Below are 23,290 nucleotides of genomic sequence, written 5' to 3' on the forward strand. Positions count from 1 at the left end.
GAACACCCAAAACCCATCCCTGTATCCCTACTTATTACTCATTTACTTTCTGTCCTCATTTTTCTATTCATCTGTCCATACACTGTATAAAGGCAGTGGAGCCACAAGGTTTTCACAATCACGCAGTCACACCATATAAGCTATATAGTTATACAATCATCTTCAAGAATAAAGGCTACTGAGTTGCAGTTCAGCAGTTTCAGGTATTTCCTTCTATCTATTCCAATACACTAAAAACTAAAAGAGGATATCTATATAATGCATTAGAATAACCTCTAGAATGACCTCTCGAGTCTGTTTGAGATCTCTCAATCATTGAAACTTTATTTTGCTTCATTTTTCTTCCCCTCTTTGGCCCAATAAGGCTTTCCTCAATCCCATGATGCCAGGGCCAAGCTCATGCCCACAAGTCATGTACCACATTGCCAGGGAGATTTACACCCCGGGAGTCATTTCCCACATAGGGAGGAAGGCAGTGAGTTTACCTGCAGAGTTGGCTTAGAGAGGCCACATCTGAACAACAAAAGAAGTTCTCTGGGGGTGACTCTTAGGCAAAGTTTTAAGGGTGACTCTTTGCAGTAACAAACTTCATAAGGACAAGCTCCATTATCAAGGGCTCAGCCTTCTAAATTGGTAGCCCCAATGCTTGTGAGAATATCATTAATTACCCATGTGGGGAAGTTTAATATTTCTACATTTTCCCCCAGTCCCTCAAGGGGGTTTTGCAAATACATTTTAATTCTCTGCCCAAATTATTCTGGGATGTATTGGGGCTTCATACTAACCTGTACAAACCAAGCAGATCTCACTCCCTATTCAACGTTCCATGTAAAGTTGTTTGAATAAACTGACCATACAAGTTAAGTTATATAGTGTATTACCAAAAAATATAGATTTAGCACCTAATAAACATCTCTTCCTTTGGTCTCACACAGAAGTTGAAGTTTTAAAAACATCATCAATATCATCCTTTACCCTTTAGTCTAATTTACCTTAGTCCTAAGCAAGTTCATTTCCTTCATTTCTCTAATTGAAGTTTGTTCTCTTTTTTTCAGATCCTTAACATTTGCTGTACGGGATAATGCTGACATTCATAGATACCAGACTCTGGCTCTGAGTCTCAGGTGTCACACAGATACCTGAAGTTACAGGGACTGATCCAGTTATACACTAAGAGCTCAGCATCTTAGAATTTAGAAATAACCATTACAACTCAGGAATAGATGTAATAGCTATAAGAGATTACAATCTAGGAACCTTTACAATAAGCCTTCCCCTGATAACCTGTGCTCTCAGACTCAATTCTTGGAGATTGCACATTGTAGTTAGTACGTATTAGTGAGGCATTATAATGTTTTTCTTTTCATTTCAGGTTTATTTCCCTCAACAAACTGTCCTCAATGTCCATTCATCTCACAACATCACTCCTTCTTGTAGCAACTCAATATTCCATTGTATATATACATCACAGTTCGCCATTCTGTTCATCAGTCGATGAATCCTTATGCCACCTTCATCCACTGCAAATCATGAATACTGACACCATAAACCCCACTGTGCAAATGTCCATTCATGTCCCTGTTTTCAGTTCTCCCAAGTATATACCCAATAACTGAGTTGCAGGACCATATGGCATCCCCATGCTTAACTTCCTGTGGAACCACCACACTAACCCCGAGATGGGCTGCACCATTCTACCTCCCCACTAACAGTGATTAGGTACATCCTTTCTCCACATTTTCTGCAGCACTTGTATCCCTCTGTTTATTTTTTAGATGGTTTTATTCACACACCATACATCCCATCCTAAGTAAACAATCAGCGGTCCCCTGTATAATCATATACTTATGCATTCACCAGCACTATCTATATAAGGCCATTTCCAGTTCTTCTACAATGAAAGAGGAAGAGGCAAAAAAAAAACCAAAACCAAAAACAAAAACAAAAACAAAGAAAAGAAAAAAAATGACAACTAAAAAGCAACAAAAGAAAAAATAAAATACAATGAAAAGGTCAGACATCACCACCACTACCAAGAATCCCATACCCCTCCCTTATATTCCCCTCTTATAGACATTTAGCTTTGGTATATTGCCTTTGTTACATTAATGGAAGCATATTACAGTGTTACTGTTAAGTATAAACTCTAGTTTACATTGATTGTATTTGTTCCCCATTATCACCCCATTTTTAACACCTTGCAAAGTTGACATAAATTTGCTCTCCCTCATGTAAAAACATATTTGTAAATTTAATCACAATCACTGACCACTCTAGGTTTCACTAAGTTATACAGTCCCAGTCTTTGTCTTCTATCTTTCCTTCTGGTGTCCTACATGCCCCTAACCTTCCTCTTTCAACTGTACTCACAGTCATCTTTGTTCAGTGTTCTTACATTATTGTGCCACCATCATTCAATATTGTGCTCCAGTCCTCTCTCTCCTTTTCTTATCTGTCTGTAGTGCTCCCTTTATTATTTCCTGTAAAGCAGGTATCTTGTTCATAAAATCTCTCAGTGTCTGTTTGTCTGAGAATATCTTAAACTCTCCCTGATTTTTGAAGGATGGTTTTTTCAGATATAGAATTCTTGGTTGAAAGTTATTCTCTTTCATTATCTATATTTTATCATACCACTGCCTTCTCACCTCCATAGTTTCTGCTTGAGAAATCTGCACATAATCTTATCATGCTTCCCTTGTATATGATGGATTGCTTTTCTCTTGCTGCTTTCAGAATTCTCTCTCTGTCTTTGAGATTTGATAATCTGATTGTTAAGTGTCTTGATATAGGTCTGTTCGGATCTATTCTGTTGGGGGTATGCTGCAACGCTTGAGTCTGTAATTTTATGTCTTTCATAAGAGATGGGAAATTTTCAGTGATTATTTCTTCCATTATTGTTTCTGACCCTTTTCCTTTCTTTTCTCCTTCTGGGATACCCATGTCATGTACATTCATGTGCTTCATGTCGACATTCAGTTCCCTGAGATGCTGGTCATATTTTTCCATTCTTTTCCCTATCTGTTCTTTTCTATATAGGATTTCAAATGTCTTGTCCTCCAGTTCAGGAATCTTTTCTTCTGCCTCTTCGTATCTGCTATTGTGTGTCTCCATTGTTTTTCACCTTTGTATTGTGCCTTTTGTTCCCATAAGTTCTTCCAATTGGTTTTTCAAACTTTCAAGTTCTTCCTTGTGTTCATCCAATATCTTCTTTATATCCTTTATCTCTTTTGCCATATCTTCCCTCAACTCATTGATTTAATTTTTGAATTGATTTAGGAGATTTGTTTGATTAATAATTATTTGTTTCAATTCCTGTATCTCAGTTGAAGTGTAAGTTTGTTCCTTTGACTGGGCCATATCTTTGTTTTTCCTAGTGCGATTTGTAATTTTTTGTTTTCTATGAATCTGGTTTCCTTGATTACCCCAATCAGATTTTCCAGACCAGATGAGACCAGGTCTCAGGAGGAGGCTATACTCAGTATCAGGTTTCCCTGAGGGTGAGACCCAGCAGATTGTCATACTTTCCTGTGAGATGTCTAGATGCTGTGCTTTTCCTATCCTGCCCAGCAGGTGGTGCTTGTCAGCCCGCAGCTCCCCACTGGTGTAAAGAAGTGTGGTCCCATTAACTCTCAGTGGACCTTGTCCTGGCCAGGGGCCATGGGTTTCAGAAGCCAAGATGAAGTTGTTTCTGCCCCACCTCCCCCACCCCCCAGCCTTGGGGTCTGAATTCTATGATGGAGGGCAGGCACTTGATCTGGGTCCCATCCCCTGTTTCTTAGGGAAGATATACCCCTTATGGCATTATCTTTTACACTTAAATTCCTCCTTTGTCTCTGTGACTCTTAACTCCATCTTTGCCTGAGTCAGCACTGACAAGTGAAAATGCCTGAGGCTTTCTCTATTGAGCAACTTAGAATGAGAAAAAAAAAAGGAAAAGAGAGACAGTCCCTTTTCAGAGCCAGTCCCCAGCCCCCCACTTTTGCCTGTGGACTGGTGTTGATACCCGGTTCTCTGTGCCCCTTTTCTTGGGACACAGCCATTTTCTAATATTCTGAGTTCAGCTGTTTCCTTATTGATGTTTTCTGTTTTGTTCTCTGTTCTCTGTTTCCTTATTTATGTTCTCTCTAGATGTTCTTCCATTGGTGAATGTGGTGTCTCCAAAAACCTCTGTTTTTATTTTTTTATGTATTTTTATTCCATCAGCCCTGCCTCCTCTCTGCCAGGAGGAACCTCAGGTTCCTTTCCTACTTGCTCCAGATTTATCTGTGCTTGTAGCTTGTATTCAGTAGTCCCGACTTGTTAGTTAAAATCACAGTTGGAGCTTGGTTGAGTTCCTTTCCCTAGCTCCAGGTAACCTGCTTCTTTTTTCTACAAGGAAGTATTTCAGCTCAGCCTGCTGTGCCAGTGGGGGAGGGGCGCAAGCGCCACAGTTTGGGGAGCTTTACTTACAGTTCTATGCTACAATCTCAGCCATTTCACCCATTCGAGACTGGTGTATGAAGTGTGTCCGGTAACTGATGTCCCCAACAGTTGATCTAGACTATTTACTAGTTGTTCCTGGCTATTTACTGGTTGCTCTAGAGGAATAACTAAATTCCACACCTCTCTATGCTGCCATCTTCTATTTGCTAGCGTTTTGTTGAAGATTTTTGCACCTATACTGATGAGGGCTAGTGTTCTGTATATTTTTTTCTGTGGTATCTTTATCTGTCTGTGATATTAGGGTAATGCTGGTCTCATAGAATATGTTGGGAAGTGTCCCCTTCTCTTCAATTTTTGGGAAGAGTTTTAGCAGTACTGATGTTAATTCTTCTTTGAATGTCCAGTAGAATTCACCAGGAAGCCATCTGGCCCTGGGGTTTTCTTTTTTTGGGAGATTTTTATTTACTGATTCAATTTCTTTACTTATTATTCTGTTGAGATCTTCTCTTTCTTCATGAGTCAGTGTCTGTAGTTTGTGTACTTCTAGGAATTTGTTCATTTCATCCAAGTTATTTAATTTTTTGGCATGCAGTTGTTCATAGTATCATTTTATAATCCTTTTAATTTCTGTGGGGTCGGTAGTACTGTCCCCCCTTTCATTTCTGATTTTAGTTATTTGTGTCTTCCTTTCACCCACCCCGCCTTTGTTAGTCTAGCTAAAGGTTTGTCAATTTTATTGATCTTTTCAAAGAGCCAACTTTTGATTTTGTTGATTCTATTGTTTTTTTGTTTGTTTGTTTGGTTTTTTTTTTGGGGGGAATTGTCAATTTCCTTTATTTCTACTCTGTTATTTATTATGTTCATCATTCTGCTCACTTTGGGTTCAGTTTGCTCTTCAATTCTAAATCCTTCAGTTATGAAGTGAGGTCTCCAAATTGAGATCCTTTTTTTCTTTTTTAATGTAAGCATTCAGAGATTTAAATTTCCTCTCAGCATGACTTTGCTTCACAAGTTTTGATATTTTGTGTTTCCATTTTCATTTATCTCAAGATTATCCCTGATTCCTCTTTTGGTTTCTTTGATCCATTGATAGTTTAAGATATGTTGTTGAAATCATTTATTTGTGGATTTTCCAGTTTTCTCTCTCCTTTTTATTTCTAATGTCATTCCATTGTGGTCAGAAAGATGCTTTGTATAATTTCAGTCATTTTTTATTTATTGAGACTTGTTTTGTGACCTACCATGTGGTCTATGCTGGAGAATGATCCATGTGCCCTTGAGAAGAATATGTATTCTGCTATTTTGGGGTGCAGTGTTCTGTATATGTCTATTAGTTCAAGTTCATTTATAATATTGTTCATGTTCTCTGTTTTCTTATTGATGTCTCTCTAGATGTTCTTCCATTGGTGAATGTGGTATATTGAAGTCTCAAACTAGTATTGTAGAATTGTCCATTTTTCCTTTCACTTTTGTCAGTATTCACTTCATGTATTTTGGGGCACTGTGGTTAGGTGCATACACATTTAAGGTTATTATTTCTTCTTGATGAATTGGCCACTTTATTAATGTACAGTGTCCTTCTTTGTCTCTTGAAACAGTTTTTGATTTAAGTTGTATTTTGTGTCCAGTATTAGTGTAGCTAACCAAGTTCTCTTCTGATTACTATTTTCATGGGATTTTTCCTCCCTTTTTTTCACTTTCAACTTATGTGTGTATTTGGATCTAAGGTGAGTCTCTTGTAAACCATGTAATGTTAGATCATTCTTTTTTTATCCATTCTGCCAATCTGTGTGTTTTAATTCTGGAGTTTAATACCTTTACATTCAGTTCAATAAATGGTAAGGCAGGGCTTACTTCAGCCATTCTCTCCTTTGATTCTTATACATCTTATATCTTTTTTATACCTCTTTTCCTTATTGCTGCCCTCTTTTGTGTATAGTTGATCTTTTGTGATATAACTGATGGATTCTTTTTTCATTTCTGTTTCTATATATATTTTAATTTGTTCTGTAGATACTTGTTAAGTTATAATTTGAAAACTATTACCTTTTTGCATATATGTTATATTTCACAATAAGGAAATAATGGAAAGTATGGTATTGTAATTCATAACTACTTTGGAAATTTCCTATATAACTACTTGTTAAATCATACTTTAAAAGATACTATCTTTTTGTATACATGTTATATTTCACAATAAGGAAATAACTGAAACTGTGGAACTATAATCCATAATATTCTTTGAAATCTGCTCTCTACTTGTTAAATTGCAGCTGGAAAGTTTTTACTTTTATGTAAATATGTTATATTCTACAATAACAAATTTGATTAAAAGAATAAAAAACAAATAAATGCTTTGCATTACACTGAGGTTTGTATTAACATAAGTTGGTAACCTACTAGTTCAAGAGATACCAATTTAAATTCAGTAGCATACACAGTCTCTGCTCCTCTACTTGTATTTCCCCTCTTTATATTGTTTTTGTTACACATTACCTCTTTAGAGTTTGTGTTTTCATAGTATGGATATATGATTATTTCTTATTTCAACTGTTTTCTAAATCTTATAGGAAATAAACAATAAGAGGATACCATACTATTGGGTTTTGTGTTTACCTATGTATTTATCTTTACCATACATCTTCACTTCTTCCTACAACTCCAAGCTATTTTCTCTTGTTTATTTCCCCTCAATTTGAAAATCTCCCTTTAGCATTTCTTGTAGGGTAGGTCTTGTGGTAAGGAACTCTTTCAGTTTTTATTTTATCCATGAGTATCTTAAACTGTCCCTCATTTTTGAAAGACACTGTTGCCAGATACAGAGTTCTTGGATGGCAGTTTATGTCTTTTTTAAGATTTGGGAAAATTTTGTCCATTATTTCCTCAAATATTCTTTCTGCCCCTTTCTGCATCTTCTCATCCTCATTTGATAAAGGTCTCTTTGAGTCACTGGCCATTTTCCAAGACTTGAGGGGGACACCTTGAATTAATAGAATTATACCTTAGTATTTATCACATTTTGTTATTTTAAGGGACTCTACCTTTGGGTTATAAATATGTGAGGACAGGGGCAATGTCTGCTTTGTTTACATTATGCCCCAGAACAAAATATGTAGAGGTGCTCAAAATATGTTTTGAATGATGAAATGAAATTCATGATGACAAATATAGGATACAAGATTAACCACACTGTATCTGTTTTGCATAAAAGTGTGGAACAAAATGAACTTTTAATCAGGTAATAACTCCAGGTCAGGTTCTTCGTTGACTTCTCAAAGGTTTATTTTTTTTTTCAAAATAGTGCCATAACGTCAAACATATGAGGGAAAGTAGGAGAAGGACAGGAAAAAGAGATCTATGTCTCTGAGTCCCTGCTGATATACTGCAAGCAAATAAAGGGGACAGTCATGTAGCCTCCAAGCTTGGCAGACATCTTCTACATTTGGATTTCAAAAAGGAGAGAATAATTGACGGGAAAATTATGTGCTATAAAAATCAATCAGGCTGTGTCAGTACCTGTGTGTCTGTGTTTTCTGCTCTAATATTGAGCTCTGAAACTCCAGGGTCTTACCACTGAATGGTAGAAAGACAAATGGAGGCCAGATGTTTGAGGGTGACACATAGACTCTAAATGATAACTGCTGCTGTGGGGAAGAGAAGAGAACACTAAATAGTACATATTCAAGGAACGTGTGAGAAGGAGGGAAGAATCAGAGCTATGTCTGTCAAAAATTCTCATAAGGGGGGTCAGGTTGGTAGATGGTCAACTTCAACTTCTCTTTAATGAAGAGTGTGCAGCCACCTCTCTAGGATGGTTTGAAGGTACCCAAATTTAGAGGATCTTAGACATTCCAGTGGACACAGAGAAGTGGGCCCAGAGGATAACATACTGATCAAGGTCTAAGTTGACTGTACCCATCAAGCGAGGAAGCTGCCACTGCTACCACTGTAAGTGGGAAGGATGTTTGTCATGCTCTGTCATACTCCCAGAGCAAGTACTCATGGCACAAGCATTCTTTTTGGCTCACATTTGAATAAAAGATTTGAGTGTCTACATCTGAATGGCAGAGCTTAGGTCACATTCCTGTAATAGTTGTAAAGAAGGCTGGGAAAGTGAATTACTACTTCTTCCTCAGTCATGGAACGTAGAGCTCAAAAAATACTCTGTGGCCACAGACTTAGCAGTTGTCCTCTGTGCTGCCTTTCCTTCCCTTAACAATGCATGGCTTCAGGAAAGATTCAGCTCTCTGTTATTTATATCCGATTGTTAATTTTAAGCTTGGACCAGATTTGGGAGTTATGCATTCACTCAATTCATTTAAGAAAGAGTACCTTTGTAGCCAATCTAGCAAACAAGACAATACTCTGGTGTCTAACAGAACCTGCCTCCTTGCTGGCTTTGTGAGCTTTGTAAAGTTTAATATATCTCTCTTTTTTCATATTTAAAATGAGCATATTGATGTATACCTCAAAGTGTGTTGTGAGAATTAAATGAGGTATTAAGTTAAATGAGCTGAGTACTAGACACAGTGTGAGAAGAAGGTAACTGAATTTATTGAGACCTTATGTGCCCATCAGAATGCTAGAAAATGCATATGGAAAAGTGAAGAAGGCATGTTCTATGATTTAAAATAACTAGGATTAAGACAAATATTTAGAATAATATGGTTAATGTGCTTTAATAGAGCTATGAACAAGATGTTACAGAAAAATACAAGGGGGCATAGCAGTCTCTACCTGAGCTAAGTCCAGGTGGGCTTCTTAGGAAAATAAAATATGGAATAGTTACCTGAAGGATAGGTAGGAGTTTGCAGTAAAATTAAGGAGGCTATCCGCTTGTACTTTAAATTCATATTCAGTCTCCTCTAGTCCAAAATGCCATAAATGACTATGAGAGAATATTTTTCACTTACATTTTGAGTCTACAGAAATACATTGCTTTACAACAATCTGTCTTCTCTTTCTAGACTTGCCCTGGCCAGCCAGTAGCCATGGAACACATGGAGCTATTATGCACTTGACATGTGACTAATCCAAAATGAGATGTGCTGTAATTGTAAAATAGTCAATGGCTTTTGAAAACTCAGTGCAAGAAAGAGTATACAGAATATCTCATTAATATCTTTCTATTTTGCTTATACATTCAAGTAATATTTTGGAGTATTGAGGTAAATAAAATAAAATTAATTTTCCCATTTCCTTTTGCTGTTTTTTTATGTGGCAACTAAAAAATTTCAAATTACATATATGGCTCACATTTGTAGCTCACATTATATTTCTGTGGGACAGTGCTGCTCTAGGTTTTGGACCAGTAGCAATGAACATCACTGGTAACTTCTTAGCACTGCAGGATCTCAAGCCCAGCTCCGGACTTACTGAATGTATGCAGTTTAACAAAATCCTCAGGTGATTCTTATATACAGCAGAGCCTGCTGTACCTCATTGCCCTAAAAATACCCTTTTGTTCCTCTATCTGTAGAGGAGGTTTAGTTTCTGCAACCTCTTTTCCTAGAGAGGCTGACAAGGTAAGGGTTGTCTGACTTTATAAAAGGCTAATCTAGAATTCTGAGAATCGTGTTCCTCTGGATCAAGTTTATTTTTAGTGCAGACATGGAGATCAGTTCTTAAAACCCCACACTCAGAAATATTGGAAAACCAAAAGCTTCCTTTTAGAGCAGACTTCTGTAATCAGTGTTGAGAAGGAGGCAGACTGAACAAGTCCTTTCTGGTCCTCAGGGGTCCATAGGCCCCCTGCAATTCCTTTGTTCAGCTGACATTCTCCCAGTCTCTGCACCCTAAGCTGTTAACAGCCCCCTCTCCCTGTCCAGTTCCACCCTGCCTTCCACTCCCTTTTATCATCCCCGCTGATCATTCCCTCAGGCCCTGCTTTCTGCTTTCTGTCTCCTGACAGCTAATTTTGTGCAAAAGTGATCTCAGTGTAAGGTGTTTGTGGTTGATAATAGCTTAATATTTTACCTCTCCTGTAATTTTATTGCATTTTAATAGGGTGTTCCTGGAAATAAAATGGCTTATCTTAACCAGAGGGAAAGAAGCTGAAGGGGTAGAATTGGGGGTATCGTGCCAGGCCAATGAGAAAGATATTTTGGACAGAAAGTTTCTTTGACATCTTTCTGCTTCCTGTTTCCACAGGCCAAATTCATCAGCATTAAAAGCAATATATTTATTCAATATAAAGACTAAATATCTAGAAATTTTCCTTATATGAGATAAAATAGATATAGACTACAGGAAAAAAAGGGAAAATCATTGAAAAAATGCCAGCTAAGTTGTGGGCTAATTTCATGCAAATATTGTGGTATAATAAAGAATATGAACAATTGAGAACTGGGATTAGATATTTTCTCCTTTTCTAACAGTTGATTCATTTATAATATTCCCTTTTTAAAATGTTTTTCTGAAAGTAAAGTATAATAGAAAGACAAAGTATACATCACAATGAATTATTGCATTCAAATATCCAAGTAATCTCCAGCCTAGTTAAGTAAGTCATTCCCATTAGTTTGAATGTTTTTTGGGTTTTTTTGTTTTGTTTTTTTTTAATTTTGTGTCTGGCTTTTTTCACTTATGTTTCTAAGATTCAACTATGCTGTTTTGTGCTGTTGTTTTAAAATTCCATAGCTAAAATTAATCTACTGTGGGAATATGCTGCAGTTTATTTATACATCCTGCTACTGATGCACTTTGGATTGTTTCTAGCTTAGAGAATGTATGAGTAATGCTTATTCTTGCCCCTGGTGCCTTTTTTTGCACATGTATATCTGTGACATTGCTTGTCGTTAGATAATTGACTAAGTTTTTGCTTTGAAACAAAATCTGGGTAGTGAAAAATAATATTTATCTTTCCCTCACACACCTTAGGTCAGCTGGGATGTCTTTGCTTAAGACTGGTATTTATCTTGCTTCTAAAACCAGTGAGTTTCCCTGGGCTTGTTCTTCTCATGGTGATGGCAGAATCAAAAGAGCACAAACCCTCCTGCACACATATTTCACACCTCTGCTCACATCATATTCATTAGCATTTCATTAGTCAAAGCAAGTGACATGGTCAACCTAAAACCAAAGGGTAGGGAAATGCACCATCAGGCCATGGCAATAATGTAGATATATAATGTTAGTACAGAGAAAAACTACGACCAATAATCCAACACCATATATGTTATACCTATAGTTTTAGTACATAGTCCCATACAGGGTTGTCTTTTTGTTGTTGAGCTGTAGGATCTCTTTATATATTCTGGATATTAAACCCTTATCTCATAGGTAGTTTCCAAATATTGTCTCCCATTGTGTAGGCTGCCTTTTTACATTTCTGAGAAAGTCCTTTGTTGTACAAAAGTGTTCAATTTTGAGGAGATCCCATTAATCCTAGTTCTTTTTTCACTGTTCATGTTTTGGATGTAAAGTCTAGGAAACCACCTCCTATCGCAAGATCTTTAAGATATTTCCCTACATTTTCTTCTAAAAGTTTTATGGTCTTAGTGCTACTATTTGGGTCTTTGATCCATTTCGATTTAATTTTTGTATAAGGTGTGTGCCAGCTCAATGTATTATGCCCCCAAAATGCCATTATCTTTGATGTAATCTTGTGTAGGCAGACGTATCAGTGTTGTTTAGATTGTAATTCTTTGAGTGTTTCTGTGGAGATGTGCCCCACCCAACTGTGGGTGATGACTCTGATTGGATTATTTCCATGGAGGTGTTACCCCACCCATTCAGAGTGGGTCTAAATTAAATCACTGGAGCCATATAAATGAGCTGACAAACAGAAGGAACTCAATGCAGCTGTGAGTGACATTTTGAAGAGGAGCTACAGCCAAGAGGGACACTTTGAAGAATGCACAGAAGCTGAGAGAGTAGCTGCAGATGAGAGACAGTTTGAAGATGGCTATTGAAAGCAGACTCCTGCTCCGGAGAAGCTAAGAGAGGACAGCCACCCCAAGAGCAACTAAGAGTGACATTTTTGAGGAACTGCAGCCTAGAGAGGAACGTCCTGGGAGAAAGCCATTTTGAAACCAGTGGGAGCAGACGCCAGCCACACACCTTCCCAGCTAACAGAGGTTTTCTGGACACCACTGGCCATCCTCCAGTGAAGGTACCCAATTGTTGATGTGTTACCTTGGACACTTTATGGCCTTAAGACTGTAACTGTATAACCAAATACACCCCCTTTTATAAAAGCCAATCCATTTCTGGTGTTTTGCATTCCAGCAGAATTAGCAAACTAGAACAAGGCGTGAGATAGGAGTCCTCTTTCATTCTTTTAGATATGGCCTATCCAGTACTCCATACACCATTTATTGAAGAGACTGCTTTGTCCCAGTTGTGTTGGCTTGACCTTATCAGAGATCAATTGTTCATAGATGAGAGAGTCTATTTCTGAAACTCAATTCAATTCCATTGGTCGGTATATCTATTTTTATGCCAATACCATGCTGTTTTGACCACTGTAGCTTTGATTTCTGGAGGGTCTGTAATGCTGTCCCCTGTATCATTTCTTATATTGGTAGCTTGTATCTTTATTTTTTTCTTTGTTAGTCATGTTAGGGGGTTGCCAATTTTATTATCATTTTCAAAGAACCAGCTCTTTGTTACATTTATTTTATCTGTTGTTTTTCTTTCCAATTCCACTGATATCCAACCTTATCTTAATAACTTCCTTTTCCACTTGTTTTGAGTTTATTTTACTCTTATTTTTGTAGGTTCTTGAGGTAGGAGCTTAGATTATTGATTTTCATCTTTTCCTCTTTTCTAATGTATGCATTTAGTGTTATAAATTTCCTTCTCAGCATTGCTTAAGCTGTTTCCTACACATTTTTATATACTATATATTCATTTTCAATCAGTTCAATGTATTATTTGATTTCCCTTGACATTTTCTCTTTGACCTATGGACTATTTACAAGTGTGCTGTTTGTTTATAAGAATTTGGAATTTTCCTGCTATTATTCTGTTACTGACTTGTATTCTGAATGTATTGTGGTCAGAGAACACACTCTTTAAATTTATTGAGGAGATTTGTTTTAAGACACAAGATATATGGTCTATTTTTATATATGTTTTTTGGGCTCTTGGAAAGAATGTATATGCTGCTTTTGTTGTGTGGATACTCTATAATGGAAATTAAATCCTGTTGTTTGATAGTATTGTTGCATTCTTTTATATTGTTCCAGTTTGCTACAGCTATCTTTATGCAAAATACCAGAAATGGATTGGCTTTTATAAAGAGGACTTATTAGTTACAAATTTACAGTTCTAAGATCATAAAGTGTCCAAACTAAGGCATCAACAAGAAGATACCTTCACTGAAGAATGGACGATGGAGTCTGGAACACCTGTCAGCTGAGAAGGCACATGGTTGGTGACTGCTGGTTCTTTGCTCCCAGGTTATGTTTCAAAATGACTTTCTCCAAACTGTCTCTGGGCTTGTCTCTCTTAGCTTCTCCAGAGCAAACTCTTGGCTAAAGCATCTCCAAAGTGTAAGCTCACAAGCATGTCTCCCAAAGTCTCTCTCAGCTGCAGCACTGCTCTCCTTCTGTCTGTGAGCTCTTATAGGATCTAGTGATTTAATTAAGACCCACACATAATGGGCAGGGTAACACCATCATGGAAATAATCTAATCAAAGGTATTACCTACAGTTGGGTGAGTCACATCTCCATGGAAATACTCAATCAAAAGTTTCTACCTGATAAGATTGGGTTAAAATATCATGGCTCTTTCTGGGAAACATAATATATCCAAACCAGCACATATACCCATGTTGATTTTCTCTCTAGTTCTTTCCATTGTTGAGAGAGGAGTGCTTGAGTCTCCAACTATAATTGTAGGTTTGTCTAGTTTTCATTTCAGTTATATCAGATTTTGCTTCACATGTTTTAAAGCTCTGTTGTTAGGTGCATACACATTTAAGATTATTATATTTTCCTGATGGATTAAACCTTTTATATAATGTCCCTCTCTGTTGGTAAATTTCTTTGCTGTTAAATCTTCTTTACCTAATATTAATATTGGTACTCCTGTTTTCCTTTGATTAACTTTTGCATGGTGTATCTTTTCCATCTTTTGTTTTCAGCTTGCCTGTATCACTATAATTGAAGTGAGTTTCTTATAAGCAGCACATGGCTTTCATGTTTTTAATCTACTCTGTCAACCTCCATCCTTTAATTGATATTGTTAGGCCATTTACATTTAATGCAGTTTTTGATATGTTAGGGTTTAAGTCTGACATTTTACTTTTTGTTTTCTGTTTGCTCTCTGTTTCTCATTTATCTGTTTTATTTTTCCTGCCTTCTCCTGGGTTACTTAGTTTTTTTGTAAACTGTATTCCTCTATCTCAAGATGAGAGGAATGGGTTAGAGACCCTACAATCAAAGAAATACCCTAAAACATTTTCTGTAACTGATAGCCTTGTGGAAGAACATTGATTCTGACTATTGCATCAGCAATCTCTTGCCTAGGCTGCAAGTCCACTTGCTGGAGGGTAACATATTTCTTTTCAAAAGCTCCCCCCACCATCTTCTGTCCCTCCTCTGGGCAGCCACTTGGAATGGCATCTCCAGTATTGGCCTTCTGCAAGTGCAGATATCCATATGGAACCCTGTAGTTCCAGAGGGGGCTTTACAGCTCATACCCTTTCACGGGTCTGACTGTGTGACAGTCTACTGCAGCACAGACCATGGCATGGACACTATGCCAGGCACTTCACTGATGAATCTGCCTGAAAACTCTCCAGATTATATACAGTTGGTTGTCTTGGGATCAGACTCCACAGAGCGGCAACATTGGTCCCCCGCAGGAAAATGTGGGCTGGTATGAACCAAGCCACTAGGATCTCTTTTTATGTCTGGGGGGAAGATTTCAATTGCTGTGTAACCCATATAGTGTCAAGGAGTCCATATCCCTGAGAGAGCTAAGTAAACTTGGCTCAAACTCCTGATTTCACAGAATGACTAAAAACAAAAGTGTACTCTGTCCTGTAATTTGTGTGACTTTCCAGGGCTTATGTTCCTATGTCTCTGCTGCTTTCAGCTCTGATTTTCCTGGTGGCCACAGTGTTTTTCTTCACCCTGAGTTGGCCCAGAAGCTCAATTTGGCCAATTTTCAAAACCTTTGCATCCCCTACAATATTTGTATTATTCCGAGATTTCACTGAATTAGTTTCAGTTCAAGTGAAGAGTTACATCAGACCACATGCAGCCCATCTTTTCTCTTCCTGGCCTCTCCCATTTTTCTTCCTTCCAAACTGTTTTCCATCCCTTTCCTTTGAGGACTGATCCCAGCTTGACATCAGCTCTTCTGTGTGTCCTCTGCTGTTTTCCTAAACAAGCACCTTTCAATGTACTTCTAACATAGCACTCCTTAAAATACTGAGAAATTATTTTAAATATTTATTTTTATATATTTCCCTAAGATTATAAACTACATAGACAGAAACTGTCCCTGTCTTTTTCAGCATTGCAGACTCTGCCTAATAGAGTGTGTGGCACGTATTAAGCACTCACATGTTTATTGAATTCATTATTGATAAATTTATTCATGTATACATTAAAGTTGTACCACTGCTAATGCAGTTGTGATTTAACTTGTTCAAGAGAAACTGACCAGTAGCCTATATTGCAATAGACATCTTCTCTATTCACTCATGCACACATACACACAATTGAGATAAGGTTTAAGTAAGCCTTTGAGAAAATTCTTAGAAATAGACTATTTTATTTTTAAACTTTGGGTCAACTGTTAATATCCAGTAGATTTATGCTAGCACAGCATCATAGAAAAATAACTTCACTTCATAGAAAAGTAGCTTTACTGAATTTAATACCAATTCTCATACATTTCAGGTTTGGAGGTAAATGATATTGGAAATATTTAACTATCTTAAGACTTTTTGAAAGTCACCTGGTAAAAATTCAACTTCCTAATATGTTTTTCTCAGTGATATTGGTGTGGTTTTAAATTATTCTAATTTTATATTTACAAATAAAACATTTAAAAATAACTTTAAATGCATATGTTTGTTTTGCTAAAGTAATTAAACAAAATACTTTTGGAAATTATCCAGAACTCCTTAATGCTTTTAATTAAGGATTTTATATTTTTGATGATTATTGCAAATTATCCTATCAATCCCTTTATGATTTACTTGTTGGGTAGAAAACATTTCCATACCGGTAAATAAAGATAGCAGACGTGATTTAGTTTTTAATAAAAATTTAGTATTTGAGGCAATACTAAAAAGAAATCCCAAATATTGTAATGAGTTTGAATTATGCTTCCTGTTCTTTCAAAGCATTATCATATATGATACTTCTGTTAATCCTTACAGAGCTCCTATGAATTAAATAGCATGTATGATTATCTCCATCTTACACATCAGGTTAAATGGCTGGTCAGTTGTAACGTAATTAATATTGGATTTGAGGCTTAAATACAGGCCTTCTTTTATTTCTTCTTGTAAAATTCTGCTGGGGAGGAAGTGTGAAAAGACATATCCAAAAAGAAGCAGTTGTCTAAAATAAAACATCAGTGTTTCAAAATAAATTTTAAGGTGTTGGCTATCTCTAAGAGTAGGGCCCCATTGTGCTTTTCTGTGCAAACCATATAGCAGGCAGCTACCACCATTTCTGCCTGATAAAGCTTTGTATATATTTGGCCTCTGGCTTGGGAAGATAAATGAGCTCCCTTCAGGGTTGAGTCTATAGACAGATGATTGAAATTCAGGAAGGTGTTTATATGCATTCAATAGAGTATTTCTGTCAGTGCATTTCTGCATGGGAGGTCTCAAAAGGAGTGAATGGTGGGAAGAGAAGAGAAGATTGTTTATTGGGAGGAAATGAAAGGGATTAGTTTCTATGGAGGCCAGGCAGATAACCTAGATTTCCAACACTGGAATGTATACTCTGATGGACACTTTTTTTGAAAGAGAGAAGGAAACCTTGGATAGAGGGCCTGGGTTTATTTTCCAACCAATTCACATCAAGTCTCTTAGAAGGGGTTTTCTGATCCCAAGAGAAGCCTTTATTTGATATATGTTTCATGTGCCAGGCTTATCTAGGGCTCAGATAATCACACAGAGCATTTCTCTTCTACATTAATCAGCATGTTCCTGGCCTCAGCAGGCTCTTCTTTGGATCTTTGAGTTTAAATAAACAAACATGAAATCTGGAAGACTCACATGTGGTCATTGGGTCACAGAGCCCTTTGCAGAGAAAGTGTTCTTATTTCCCTATGAAATTGAAAAACAACTCCATACATCTTCAAAGAAATTGCAAGCAATTCAATAGGATTTCTCTTTTGTGAAAAGGTTAGTGAAAAAACAAACAGCAGTGAAATAGAAACCAGAAAGATTGTTTGGTTGGTCATGCACTGAATAGATTTAGAATGGCTGGCAGTTGCTAAATCCACATTAGATTGACCATTCTGCAAATTATATTTCCCGTAACTTCAGCCTTTGGTGCAAACATAGGGAATGAAGTTCCTTGCAGGTAGGGGATATGTACTGTAAATATTTGGACTTTCACATACCATTGCATATCTGTGTTCATTTGCATATCTCTCACTGGGGGTGTATAAGCTCCTTCAGAGTAGACACCATGGTTTTGTTTGTGTTTTTGTCTTTATATCTCCAGCATCTAGTAAAATTATGACTTATGGTAGATACTCATTATTATTCATTGAAAAAAGGTGATCTCTGGTTGATCACCTTTGCTTTCTTAATCAGGTGATTCTGAAAATAATTCAATTCTTATCTGTGGCTCAAAAATAATAATTGCATTTTGTTAAATTAAATGATGTCCAAAAGGGTTCAGTTTGCTCTTTACTTAAAATATAAATGGTGGATAAAACAAAATATAGATTGTGGCTAGACTCTTAGAGTTTGTAAGTTCGAGGTTCAGAAGGTCCACCTGTGTTTGGCAGGTGACGTGTCCTCTAGATACTTCAACAGGATGCAATATGTAGCATGGGATTGGCATGCATGAGGATATTGATGGATGTAATGACAGAAGACTCTCAGATCTCTCTCCAGAGCTTCAGACTCAGATAACTTCCTACTCCTAGTCTTCACTTTGATAATCCACAGGCATGTCAAAGTCAGCATTTCCCAAATTGAACATTTTGTGATTGTCCTGCGTTCCCTCTCCTAGTAAAAGTCATAACCATCTACCCAGCTGAAAATTCCAGAAATCTGAGGATTTCTCTTGCATATTTCTCCACCCCTGGTCCCTACCTATAATCATCATTAAGTGATTTTAGTTCTGCCTTCTAAACATCTTTCAAATCTGTCACCTTTTTTCTCCAACTTAGTGCCACTATCTTAGTGTAGGCCAACATCACTTCTCATCACTATTAAATACCTGCTTAACATTTCTGTGCCTCTAGTCTTCCATCTTACACTCCATTCTCCACAATTCAACCAGAGTAAGCATTCAAAAATGCACATCTGATAATGGCAGTATAATAGAGTCTAAATTTCTTAAAAACGTTGACCATACTCAATCTTTATCAAACTTTTACTGCACAATAACTGGGTGCTTTCCACACATTATATCATTGAATCTAACCAACAACTCCATGAGTTAGATGGTTATATTATCTCTACTTTGCAAATGAGAAAATTGTATTTTGAAAAGGTCAATTTTACAAAAATTAGACAGCTACTAGTGGTGGAGATGGGGTTTAAATTCAGGCAGTCTGTTTTTATATGCCTCACTCAAAAGTATGCTTTCATTTAATGTCTTCATATGCTAGTGCTCATTTATATTTTAAATTTCATCAGTCACCATTCACTCTTCTAAACTGAACCATACTGAATTTATATAAATTCCTTTTTTGTTCCAAATTTTCTTTATTATCTGGATTTCTGCTTTTCAGTTTTCCTCTTCTTTTACTTTTCCCTAACTCCAGTACCACTTCCTCCAGGCAATATTTCTTGCCCTTCCAAGTATATGTTGGCAGTCCTTGTATGCTCCAATGATATCTAGAACTTTTATTATTACGATGCTCATCATTTTGTCCTCTGTCTACTTCATGACATAGTTATATCAGTATTTCTCCCTTTAAATCATTGTCAATTTTGCATGGGTAGGAACTATATCTGTATCATGCATTATTCTTATCTCTATACCAAGCAAAGTGCCTAGAACAGAGTAGGAGCTCAATAAATTCTTACTGAATGAATATTGTAGTAAACTACAAAGGAAGGAAAATATGAAAGAAATTTTATGAAGGAAAGGGCCCTAAAAGTAATTTCCTTGCCTTTTCTGACTACCTGCTGGTGAATCCTATATGTAACTCCAGGACTTTCTACCGCCTGAACTAATGAGTTAGGATTAAAAGGGTGTAGTGGTTTGGTGTGCTGAGCCCTCTATCTCAGGACTTGCCCTTATGAAGCTCATTACTGCAAAGGAGAGGCTAAACATGCTTATAATTGTGCCTAAGAGTCTCCTCCTGAGTGCCTCTTTGTTGCTCAGATGTGGCCCTCTCTCTCTAGTTAAGCCAACTTGGCAGGTGAACTCACTGCCCTCCCCCCATGGGGGATCTGACTCCCAGGGGTATAAATCTCCCTGGCAACACGAGATAGGACTCCCAGGGATGAATCTGGACCTGACATCATGGAATTGAGAGCATCTTCTTGACCAAAAGAGGGATGCAAAATGAAACAAAATAAAGCTTTAGTGGCTGAGAGATTACAAGTGGAGTCAAGAGGTCACTCTGGTGGGCAGTCTTATGCACTATATAGATAACCCTTTTTACGTTTTAATGTATTGGAATAGCTAGAAGTAAATACCTGAAACTATCAAACTCCAACCCAGTAGCCTTGACTCTTGAAGACAATTATATAGCAATGTAGCTTATAAGGGCTGACAGTGTGATTGTGAAAGCCTTGTGGATCACAGTCCTTTTATCCAGTGTATGGCTAATGAGTAGAAAAATGGGGACAAAAACTAAATGAAAAATAGGGTGGGAGGGGGATATGATTTGGGTGTTCTTTTTGATTTTTATTTTTTATTCTTATTTTTACTTTTTCTGGTATAAGGAAAATGTTCAAAAAATAGATTGGGGTGATGAATACACAACTATTATGATGGTACTGTGAAAAACTGACTGTACACTTTGGATGATTGTATGGTATGTGAATATATTTCAATAAAATTGAATTTAAAAAAAGTGTGGAGTTGAATATTCTTTTTTGGCTGATGGAAATGACTGAAAGGAGAAGAATACATTCAAGGAAGTGGTGAACATTAAAGAGAAAGGGTTCTAGTTGACATTATACTGATGGACTGGAAAGGACACATGGAAGGGTGGCCTCAGGACTGGGACAAGATGGAAAGAGACATTATTTAGAAGTTTTGCAAAGTTGAGGACAGCATTGTCACAGATAATGAAACAAGATATTTTCTGCTCTTTACAGTATACTGCCTTTCATTAGGACATAAATTTCTTAATGCACAAACTGGGTCTTACTGTGTTTTGAATCCCAGTACCTAGCACATGTTAAATATTTGAATTCACTTAATCCCTTTTTCATAGGACCATAAGCTCCCAAAGAAGAGAACTAGGAGTGGCTAATCGATTACAGCACCTCCAGCTTTTAAAACTTTCTGGTATCTCCTGAAGAGAAAAAGCAACAACTGTAAAAAAAACCATGCTTCTCTCATCGAAGGCAAATAGGACTGTCTTGTTCATCAAAAACCTGAAGAAAGGTGATCTTTCCCACTGGGAATGCAAAATTTACAAGTCATGCAGTCTTCAATGTGAATACTGAATTGCGTGAGCACCACATAATAAAATACTAATGAAAACTACATAGAAATCAACTAATGAAAGCTAACTATAAATATAAATATAAATATAAAAAAACTCCGCAAGTCTTGGGCCAGAAAATTCTGTCACTGGACACAGCTCTCTGGGGGGCTATCTAGCTTCCCCAGATCTCATTAGTTAAAATTGCATATGCATTTGATCCTTCTTATGCTAAGACATTCTTATTCTTCTCACCTTGCTTTATTCTTCCTTGATTATAGGCCTGGGAAAGAAATAGTCCTAAAATTAAAGTCTTTTGATATATTATGGATAATGATAATTTGGGATGGTCCCTGATTTTTACTCATCCTCAATGTCTATCTTCACAACCTATGTTTCAAACATGTTCTTTTTCCTTTTGTGTTTCCTTCTTCACTCCCTCTCTTCCCCATGAACTATTCTGGGCCAGGGCTTATCAACATCTCAGTAGATGATCTCACGGTGTGCTTCTTTCTCTCTTTAGGATCATTGGTGTTTATGAAACTTCAAAATAGTAATTTATTTCTTGCGTAGAGACTGCTCCAACTTTGGACTGGCATAGTTCTTTAGAATTCTTCTCTGTTAAACAGAATTGTAGCAATGGACCTATTAAAAACTCAAGAACAGGCTTTTTTTTTGAGTTTCTAGTATTTTTGAATCTCAGTTGATAAAAAAAAAACTTTAGCCTCATTAAATATGCATATTTTCTATTCTTAGTGTAGAGATGATGCAATTTTGAGGTTCATGTTTTAAAAATAACTGACGTTTGTTTCATGAACTGTTCTCTAGGTAGCATTTTTACTCATTATTGCAGTGTTCTTTTTCCTTTTGTTTCCTTCTTCCCTCCCTCTCAATCAATTCCCCTTCCCTATATCTACTTTCTAGATATTATTATATCCTAGTGTTAACTAACTCAATATACTCTTCCTGAGTAGAATATCCAGTTCTCTTGGTTAGTAACTCACTTAGAAATTCTTCTTCATTATGAAATCTAACAGTTGATTATGTGTTTACTGTTGAATGTGTTTAAATGTATACTTTGTCTTGTGTTTTTCAGAAGATGCTTATAAGACCCAGGTAAGGATCGACAATGAGCCAGCTTATTTGGATATCTTGGACACTGCCGGTCAGGTATGCGATTTTCTAGACCTCACCATCCTCTAAGACCAGTTTATTCTTTGGCCTCAAATATACTTACCGTGATTTAGAAGATGAGTTTAACTATTCAAACAAAAGAAGAAGTATTCAGAGGTGGTTAGTAATTAGTTGTGGAATGGAGGAAGGCACCATTGGCAGGGAAATGTGATTACCAGACAGAATATTTCAACATTCCCTTAATTTTCTCAATTTAAAAGTAAAAGTATATAGGCTATAATTAACAGTATCTTAATATTCTTTCATCAACAATAACAAAGGTACCACACCAATGCCAGGGGTCAATAATAGAGGGGAGGGAATAAGGGGTATGAGATATTTTAGGTTTTCTTTTTTCTTTTTATTTCTTTTTTTGGAGTAATGGAAATGTTCTAAAATTGATCAAGGTGATGAATGCACAACTATATGATGGATACTGTGAGTCACTGATTGCAAACTTTGGATGGATTGTATGGTGTGTGAATATATCTCAATAAAACTGTATTTTAAAAGTATAGGCCTAATATTGCCAATGAAATTAGAAAATGAATGGAATAGTTTACTATTCTTTCTCTAATATGCATAAAACTCAGTCCTAGACCTTAATCTTCATGCAATTTTATTAGAGAATTTTAGTTAAATACAAAAAAAAAAGATCTGCTTAGCAAATATGATTAAGAAACCAAGGCAATGTCAGTAGAATAGGTGACATTATCAAGATTTAGCATGATCTAATGGTCTGGAATGCTGAGTCTCAATTCATTTAACAGAGATAGTATTTAATTTTTATAAAGCAAGTCCTGGATTGAGAGCACTTATTGTGAGAAAAAGCTCTTGGGGTCTTTTTGTCCCTGGCAATATGGTGGAGTAGTAAACTTTTTTATTGGAAACATCTAGAAAGGGTAAATATAATATAATAAGCATGTTTT

General features: G+C 36.6%; 1 protein-coding gene across 1 annotated transcript in view; it reads left to right on the forward strand.

Annotated features, from left to right (window-relative positions):
* Window positions 1-23,290, forward strand: part of RIT2 (Ras like without CAAX 2) — a 410,741-nt gene that overhangs the window by 125,408 nt on the left and 262,043 nt on the right. The window contains exon 3 of the mRNA XM_037806053.1: window positions 22,285-22,358. Within this exon, the coding sequence (XP_037661981.1) occupies window positions 22,285-22,358 (74 nt within the window). The remainder of the gene's footprint in view (window positions 1-22,284; window positions 22,359-23,290) is intronic.

This window comes from Choloepus didactylus, chromosome 16, assembly GCF_015220235.1.
Source record: "Choloepus didactylus isolate mChoDid1 chromosome 16, mChoDid1.pri, whole genome shotgun sequence".
NCBI lineage: Eukaryota > Metazoa > Chordata > Mammalia > Pilosa > Megalonychidae > Choloepus > Choloepus didactylus.